The sequence below is a fragment of the Parambassis ranga genome, chromosome 13 (assembly GCF_900634625.1).
Source record: "Parambassis ranga chromosome 13, fParRan2.1, whole genome shotgun sequence".
Taxonomy (NCBI): Eukaryota; Metazoa; Chordata; class Actinopteri; family Ambassidae; genus Parambassis; species Parambassis ranga.
The window spans coordinates 22,427,361-22,436,718 of NC_041033.1; the positions used below are offsets into that span (position 1 = coordinate 22,427,361).

At 43.5% G+C, this 9,358-nt stretch overlaps 2 protein-coding genes across 2 annotated transcripts in view; one reads left to right on the forward strand and one right to left on the reverse strand.

Annotated features, from left to right (window-relative positions):
- Positions 1–9,358, forward strand: part of LOC114444601 (scavenger receptor cysteine-rich type 1 protein M130-like) — a 902,860-nt gene that overhangs the window by 372,148 nt on the left and 521,354 nt on the right. The window lies entirely within an intron of this gene.
- Positions 3,186–3,817, reverse strand: LOC114444635 (complement C1q-like protein 2). The gene has a single exon (XM_028419365.1). It carries the CDS (start codon positions 3,669–3,671, stop codon positions 3,186–3,188), a length of 486 nt encoding a protein of 161 aa, XP_028275166.1. The 5' UTR covers positions 3,672–3,817.

Genomic DNA, 9,358 nt, shown 5'->3' on the forward strand with positions numbered 1-9,358 from the left:
GTTGTGGAGGGTTCAGAGGTCACCTGACCCATCAGCTGACCTGCATGAAAGTCCTGCCCATCACTCAGCTAGTGGGAGCTGGACCGATGGGAGAGGCGGCCATTATATCTAAGAATTTCATACCATTAAACACAGTTATTCGCAATTTGTCATTGTGTACATTTTAGTAAAAGAAAAGTTATTGATCACATTTCTCTCGCATAGGCAAAACTCTCTGTGTGTGGAGGACCCCTCGCTGATTCACGTATCATAAGTTTTGAAGCTGCACCCTGTCGCACCCAAACCGACAATGATGCCCCTACACCACCATCACGCTTCGTTCTCCCAGGATGCACCCAGGACGCCTGGTTCCAGGTGAAGTCACAGCCGCCTTGTTTTATCAGTGCATCCAATCAGTGTCTTCCTCTGATGAAGGCTCTCGTCAGTAGTTTGTAGGGGTGGGCGATACTGAAGATGTCAGTATCGATCCGATACCAAGTAAATACAGGGCCATTATCGCCGATACCGATACCAATACCAATACTTTTACTTTGAAATTTCATGATCATAAATAATTATTTTTTTTCCTTCTTTTTTGCCCTTAAATAGATTATCGTGATTAGCAGAATAATAATACACAAGAAACATTTGTTAAGTAAATCAAGCTGCAAACAAAAGTGCAGAACTGTATAAGTTTGAAATTTTAACTTCACAATCATGTCAGCGATGCTCCTTGTGACAGCCATGGCTCTTTGTGAATCATGTAGGTGAAACAGCATGACTAAGATACTTTTATAAAAGTCTAACACCTACCTGCATGTAGCCTAAATATGAAGAATAAAGATCCTTCAACAGTTATCACCAAAGCATAATTATATTAATCACACTGAAATACATATCATTATATAAACTTATATAATTACATTATTAGATATATTTTGGAATTTGAGAAAAACAAGATTTATTTCAGCTGGTGATGTGATGACTGTTCAATCATTTTGCTAAAATTGCATGTCTTATCACAGCACTCAGAAAGACACCATTAATTCATGCTGCAGATTACTCAATCTAAACCTTCACTTTTTTAAATCATCTCCTGGATATTTATGAGTGTTTTGCAGTAAAGCCTCTGTCAGTGACCTCTGTCTCTGGTTCATGTTTGGGGATCTGCCTCTTCCTCCTCCCTCTGTTTACTCTGCAGCTCGAGGTCTTTGGGCTCTGCTGCTTTATGTTTGTGTAAATTAGTTGTGTTTCCACAGCGGCAGGTCACTTTCCTGCACACCTCACAAGTAGCAGTTTCTTCTTCTCGTCTGTCGCTGTGAAACAGCGCTCCTCTTCCTCTCTGCCATCTCCATGATTCTAGCTGTACTTTACAGCCAATCAGGAGCTCCGTTTGTTCCGGCAGAGAGGAGAAGGAGGGGCGGAGTGCGCCTGCGCACTGAGCAGAGTGAGAGAGGAGCGCTGTCTGCACCGCGAGTAAATAAAGTAAAGTTGCTGAAGGTATTAAGAGAAACTTCCACAGAAATATCCATCTCATCACGCTAGTATCGAGTAATTACTGATCCTAACTTTGGTATCGATACTATCGATATTTAGATCGATTCACCCACCCCTAACAAATACACATGCACATATATTTTCTCATTTTTGTGGTGGTGCCACAAGTTTGTTCTAAGGAACTATTGAGAAAACCTGTTCTCAGTCTTGGCTTGCCTCCATACCACAGGAAGTGATGTGTGGTTTGTCAGAGAGTCTAAGAATGAAGAAGAACGATGATTAATCCCAAAAGAACTGATTTCAATATATCAACAAGGAGCAGAGCGGTCAGAGGAGGTCAGTCCACTCATTTTATTACCTTGATCAATAGATCAAGTTTAAATCCGACCTGCCGACAGGTCCTAATCAAAGTGATTTACTTCTCTTCCTTGTGGTTTAATGACGTGCTGCCCTGTGTGTGTCAGTGTCCCAGCTTCCTCTGCTGCCCCCATGTGGCTCCAACAAAAGCACAAGCCTACACACCTGTCCAAAGATTACAGAGAAAATACTGTCATATCATTTTAAACCAGTTGTAATGATTTAAAATGTTCACTAGATGGCGCTCTACTGCCTCCATTCTGGCACACTGTAGCCTGAGCTGAGCTCAGTAAGTTCAACCCCCGAGTGCTTGATTATTATTATATTATACTATCTTATTTATTACTGAGAGCAGACTGTACAGCACACGGTTCACAACATCTAGTGATATTAAACAATGGTCAAGGCTAGCTGGTTAGCATGCTACATTTAAAACATATTCAGAGAATGATACTTTAGCTTGTTTTGTCTGGTTCACAGCTAAGCTAAGTGCTGCTGTCACAACTTACTGTTAGAGTTACTGACCTCTAAACCGCAGCAGGGAAACCTGTTATATATGTTTATTTTATATAGTGTTAATGCTCAGGTATTTCTTTGTAAATAACTAATTAGTCATCCTCCACTTATAGTCAACTATTGCCAAACAGTTGTGAGTGTCCTGCTGCAGGTCATGTTGCAGGGTCCTCCTTGCACAAAGGAGGAGGTAGCGGTCCTGCTGCTGGGTTGTTGCCCTCCTGCGGCCCCCTCCACGTCTCCTGGAGTACCGGCCTGTCTCCTGGTGTCTCCTCCATGCTCTGGACACTGTGCTGACAGACACAGCAAACCTTCTTGCCACAGCAATGCAAATGTGATCAAACATCAGGCAGAAAGGATGAGAGCAGAGACATGGTCTGTGAGTAAATATTTCTGCTTTAATAGATCACAGTGACAGACATGTAAAGGCCCCTTACTGGAATCAGTGAGCATTTTTCTGACAAGGCAATTGAAATATGTTAGAGGCACAAATCCTGAGCATTTTCTGATTCATGACATTGAGACATTTGTGAACACAAACATTTATTCTCATTCACTCTATAATTTGACATGCATGATTTAAGGATAAAGGATTAATGGAGCTCTGGAGCTTCCAGTTTGGAGTACATATTTCTGCTATAATAGATCACAGTGACAGACATGTAAAGGCCCCCTACTGGAACCAGTGAGCATTTTTCTGACATTTAATTTGATAGTGATTTGTCAAGCTGAATGATTTGTTATGGTCTGTTTTTACTCACAGATACCATGGACGAAGCTGAAGACTCACTCAATCTCTTTGGTAAGTCCCACTGCTACAATTTTCATGCACAGTGTTTTTACAAGGTGAAGAGCAGAAATCCCCTGAAGGTGTTGTAGTTGTTGGCATCATCATAGATCACCCTGTTTGCTAAAAGCCTCACAAACACGGCGTCTCCGGGCTCCAGCTGCAGCACCACCCCGTAATTGCCTTTCGTGTCCCAGGTAGCCATCATCTGATCGTTGTTCTTCATCAGCACTAAGACAGAGTTGGCCCGGCCGTAAATGTTGAACATGGTGAAGGTGAAGTAGTAGACCCCCCGGATGGGGGCAGTGAAGATGCCGGTGGAAGAGTTGTAGTTGTTGTTGATGTTGGAGAAGATTCTTCGGTATTTCACTGTGGTGTCCTTTGAAATCGGACCCAGAGTTGCCCCTAAAGCAACAGCGAAGGCGATCTTCGGTGCACTTTTGCCTGCGAGTGCGTTCAGCTGCACCTCCAGAGCCTGGTTTTTCTTTGACAGCTCCTCCACCTGGCTTTTGTAGGACTGTTGGTTCGCCTCCATCATGGCACTGAGGTTTTGCTGAACCGTGCTTTGTGTCTATGATGTGGCTGACAGCTTCTCCCTCATGGCTGCCACCCCAGAGAGCAGGGCACAGGTGTCAAGTTGACAGACTGCCACGGTGGTCGAAGTCCCCAGGCAGGTGTGGTTCCCACTGCAGAGGCTGCTGGAACCGAGCAGCAGCAGCAGGAGGACCAGATGCTTCATCTCAAACACTCACTTTTTCGAAAAATTGAAAAATGTTAGAGAAAAACTTCTCCTTTGCTGCTGACCTTACTTCAAACAAGGGAATACTGAATCTGACAGACTCATGCAAGCACCTTAAAATTGGGGCTATGTAAGTACATTGTATCTGTTAAGAGTCTGTATATTCTGTTCCTTGCACATTCCGCTCTTTATCACTCATCAGCCAAGGCCACAGAAGGGAGTCACATGCACTCCCATAATGAAAGGGCTCCTCATTAAAAACCATGATTTATTATTTCATTATTACTGGACAGGCTGATTTCACAGAAGTGTGACTGACTTGGAGGTACATTGTGTTGTTACATGCTAAAATGTCACACTAATAATATGTGGGTGCACAACACTTAAACTTAACACCAACATTTATTGAACACTAACTTGAGCCAGCTAGCTTTGGGTGAGAGACCCTGGATGGGTCACCAGTCCATCGCAGGGCAACACAGAGACAGACAAGCATTCACACTGATAAATATTTATATTCTACATATTTATAGTCATTACTTATTACTTGTATTATTTTACACATCACATCCAGATCATACCTTTTCTATAGAACAGGTCTATACCTTGTTCTTTTATTGAACAAACTAAATATGTCCAACAGAATCAGAACCTCAGCTATTTGTCTTCTCTGTCTCTCTCTGCATGGCCACACACAGGCTGCTGTCTGCACACAGAGGCCCAATGCACACACGTCTGTGTGTGTGTGTGTGTGTCTGTGTCTGTGTGTGTGTGTGTGTCTGTGTGTGTGTCATTGGGCTGCTGCACAGACACAGTGGCACAAACACATGTGACACTTTGTTTTGGATTAATTTCAATTGAACCACTACAGAACCAGTGTGCCAGAAGGTGCTGCTTAAAAATAGAGGAAATCATTCCATTCCTCTGGGTAACACCACTAGATGCAGCCAGACTGTTACGTCTGGAGAAGGGTCAAAATATCTGGGCCCTCTAATGGCACCTACATAGCTCAGGGAGCCTGGTGGCTATGTGGAGCATGCGCCTACAAGGCACTGCCAGCCAACTGGACTGGGGTGTGCGCACACATCTGGGTGTCAGATCACACAGTCATACTTGAACCAGGAGAGGGGCGAGCAAAGAGCGGCAGGTGACCCAGTTCAGACCTCATGACTGAATATGGAGTCCTGATGTCCCTGAGGAAAATATGACAGAGTGTTTTCTGTGCAAAAGTGATACACAGGGGGGAATGTTGGGGCTATGTAAGTAAATTGTATCTGTGTTAGAACTAGAGTCTGTATATTCTGTTCCTTGCACATTCCACTCTTTATAACTCATATGCCAAGGCCACGGAAGGGAGCGAGGCGCATGCTGTCCCATGATGAACGGGCTCCTCATTAAAAATATCAATTCTCATGTAACTTTTTAATAACGCCGGCCCATGTAACCATGGTTTGGTTCCTTTTATTATTACTGGACAGGCTGATTTCACAGACGTGTGACTGACTTGGAGTTACATTGTGTTGTTAAATGCTAAAATGTCACACTAATAATATGTGGGTGCACAACACTTCTAAACTTAACTTCTCACAAATGGTCCAAGCAGGTCATCCTATCAGAAAAGATCCCTCTGTAAATATTGTTCAACCTTCCTAGCTCACAGATTACAGATCCTGTTTTCATTAGTCTCAGTATTTATCTAGGAGAGTAATAATTAACAGTACACAGCTCTTTGTAGCTTGGAGCTCTGTTGATGGAGAAGAGCACCTTTCTCTTCCTGAAGCATGTTCTTCATGTTTGAGCCTTTACTGTGAAATTCTCTGTTTTGGTGGAAAACAGCTGTTTTTATAACAGTGTCACGTCTTGAATGTAAATCTAAGCTTCTGACTTTCCTGCTGTTTCAGACTCTGGATAAAGTGCTGATGGAGATGAGTACCTGCGATGAGCCTCGTCCAGCTAACGGCCCGTCTCCAATAGCAACAGCCTCTGGACAAAGGTGTGCTCTCTAATAACAGGGTCTTGTCACCTTGTTGACCTTAAACGTCCTCCCACCTGTCTCATTTACAGTGAATATGGCCTTGCTGAGAAGGTGGTAGAAGGGATGTCTCTGTCCATCAACTCCATCATCATCAGGATCAGCGCCAAGGCCTTTAACGCCTCCTTCGAGCCCAGCTGGAGCATCAGTGACTTGCGGTTCACTCGACCAGGACCCTCAAAGGGGAGAGGTCGGTGTTGATTGTCTCTAAGGTTTAATGGAGATGTCGTCGCACAGCCCTCTAACTGATGAAGCTGTCTGTTTGGCCCAGATCCTGACATTTAAAGAGATCAGGCTGCAGGGTGTTTTAGTGTTTATAAAACCAGAAATGACGCCTAATGCCCCAAAGATTTCATATAAAACAGGACCATGAGCTGCTGTTCAGAAGTAATTATCCAGGTTAGCTCTGTGAGGGTTAAAAATGGTTTGTTTTAGGGTGCTCCAGGATGTGTGAATAAGTGGGAGTTGTAAAAACCTGAAACCTATCCCAGAACTAGAACCTAAAGAGCAGAGGTCAGTCTTAATCCATGTGGACATGGACAGCTGCAGTTAAAGATTAAACATTGTGTGTCCGTGTCCGCCTGTGTGTGTGTCTGAGGCCTCAGGAGCTGCAGCTGAATCTAAATTATGTCTGTGAGACAGGTAGTGATGCTAGTCACTTGTTGAGAACCGGACTTTTGTGATGTTTTGAAGGCTGCCAGAGTCCTGTGTGCATGGAAGATATATATATGATACAGTGATAGGCCTTGTGTTTAATTGGGTTCCGCAGAGAGCTCCCGGCTCAGATCGTGAAATGTATGTGTTTGGGGTGACGGCAGGTCAGGCCCCCGAGACCGAGCAAACAGCAGTGGCTGTGGAGGCTGTCCTGTCTCCCTCTTCTTCTCCTCCTCTACCCGGCCGACTGGCAGCAGGAAGGTTCCTCCTTCAGAGACGGGTCCTGCTCAAGGTTTCTTCCTCTTAAAGGGAGTTTTTCCTTGCCACAGTGCTCTTAGGGGGTTCAGGCTCTGGGTCTCAAGCTCTGGGTTTCTGTGAAGCGCTTTGAGACAACTTCTGATTGTAAAATGCGCTATATGAATAAAACTGAACTGAATTGAATTGAATTGAATGTTGAACCTTTTTGCACTGTTCGGGACAGTTTTGTCCTCTGAGAGTAATTGTTCTGTTTAATTTGGCCCTAACTTTGTCTATATGTGAACATTTTTTTCGTAGAAAAGGTTTTTTTTGTCAAACATCAGTAAGAACATTGATTTTAATGCATTTTTGCACAGCACTGGATTTTCATTTTTTTCTCCCTTACGTGTTGTTCGTGGCCATTTTTGTCCCATAGACTTCCATTATAACCACATTTTTTGACTGCACAGCCATGGCACTACAGAATCATGCATTCTTGGTTGTTGGTGGTTTACCTTGTTGGTAGGAGGTAAAATATGGGATTTTTACAGTTAAGAACCTGATGATCCTGGGAAAAATGATTTGTTCACTACTTTTGATCAGAACTGAAGTTAATTAAAAGGTCTATGCAAAAAAATATCTGCCGTGGGATTTCTTTACATGTCAAATGTGCCCTGGCTCAAAAAAGGTTGAGAAACACTGGTCTAAACAAGCTCAAAAGAGCCAGAGCCCCTCCCTCCATCCTGTGCACCTTCTACAGAGGGGCTGTTGAGAGCATCCTGTCCAGCTGCATCACTGTGTGGTACGGAGCCTGCACCGCCACCTGCAGGAAGACGCTTCATCGCTTCAGACCCCACCCACCCTTCACACCGCTTCTTCAGTCTGCTGCCATCAGGAAAGAGACTGAAGCCTCCAGGCCAGGACCAGCAGTCTGAGGGACAGCTTCATCCACCAGGCTGTCAGCAGTGTTCATTTTCGTCATAGTTTTCGTTAGCGACCTTTTTTTGCTGATAAAAATGAGACGATAACTAAATAAAAACGCACGGTGCCAAAAACGAAGACGAAATGTACTGACACTTTCGTCAACGAATAAAAACGAGACGAAATTATTGATGGAGACGAGATCCAATCAGAGCAAATTTTGTTTGTGGAAGGGAGGGACGAATCAGGAGACGGCGGCAGAGAGCCAATCAGAAGTGATCTCTCTGCGTAAGGACGTTACCCCGCGATGCTGGAAGAAGGCGTCCTCATGCATGGTAACACAACACAGGAGAAGAACAGACACACGGACACGTTTGATGTCAAGACAAACAAGACGGTTTGCAAACCGTGTGGAGCGACTATCAGCGGTAAAAACACAACAAACCTGCAGACGAGTCATCTTAACTTCCGCTCAAAGATACACGTGACAAAATCTATAAATTAAGACAGCCCTGATGGTTTTACAGCATGCGAACTGTTTCTAAGTTGTCACTGAAGTGTTTTGCTGTAGTTATGGAGGATTCATGAAGAAGGTCATGACTGAACCGTGTGTTCAGGGAGAGCAGCTCACTGTTCACTGGTTCTTGGTGAAAAGGTCATAGCAATTAAATAAAGAGGTGTTTGTTTCAAATAACACAAGTTAAAGCTGTGCCTGTTTTTATTGCACTTCAAACCTTAATTATTTCATAAAAAAATATATATCATAGCCGGATATCAATATATCATCGTAATTTTAGTCGACTAAATCCACGGCAGATTTAGTCGACTAAAATTCTTTGATATTTAGTCGACTAAAACTAGACTAAAACTTAAAAAATGTTGATGACTAAAAACGTGACTAAAATAAAATGATATTTTAGTCACAAGACTAAACTAAAAACTAAAAATTAACACTGGCTGCTGTGGCCCACTTTCTCCCCCTTCCCCTGACACCCCCCCACCCCTACCACCACCACCCCACCCCCCAAGATAGGAACTCTGTGCACCAGCCACTTTACCCTGTGCATTCTCTTGCACCCTAGTCATGTCACACCAGTCTCATATAAGCTGCTATAACTTAAACTATTCCTGGACTGTTTACATTATGCCAACTGCACTGTCTTTTGCACTCTTACTGCATTGTGCCTTCATTATGTGCCTTGTATTTTGTGTGTGCCTCATTGTAGGTACATTTTTTTACACTTTATACTTATCTTTAGTTTTTAGTTACATGTTATATGTTGCGGAGTGAAGAGTAACGCAATTTCGATTCTCTGTATGTCCAGCACATATAGCAGAGTTGACAATAAAGCTGACTTTGACTTTGACTTTGAAGATACTGCAGTTGTTCTCTTTAGTGTCACTCTTGTGTGTGTGTGTGTGTTGCAGAAGTCGATCTCCATCGACAGCTACCTGGTGGAGGATGGAGACACATACATCCTGCTGGAGAGAGGTGGATATCACACACACACACACACACACACACACACACACATGAAAACAACAATCAGTAAGACAGGGTTCAGTGTCTGTGAGTCACTTTTGTGTGTTTATATGACATTTTTACAGATGATGTGTCCATCTCAGGCTTCAAGGATGCGAT

What these genes read in the sequence shown, in the direction of transcription:
- LOC114444635 (XM_028419365.1), bottom strand. Translation starts at nt 3,671, where the DNA reads ATGATGGAGGCGAACCAACAGTCCTACAAAAGCCAGGTGGAGGAGCTG.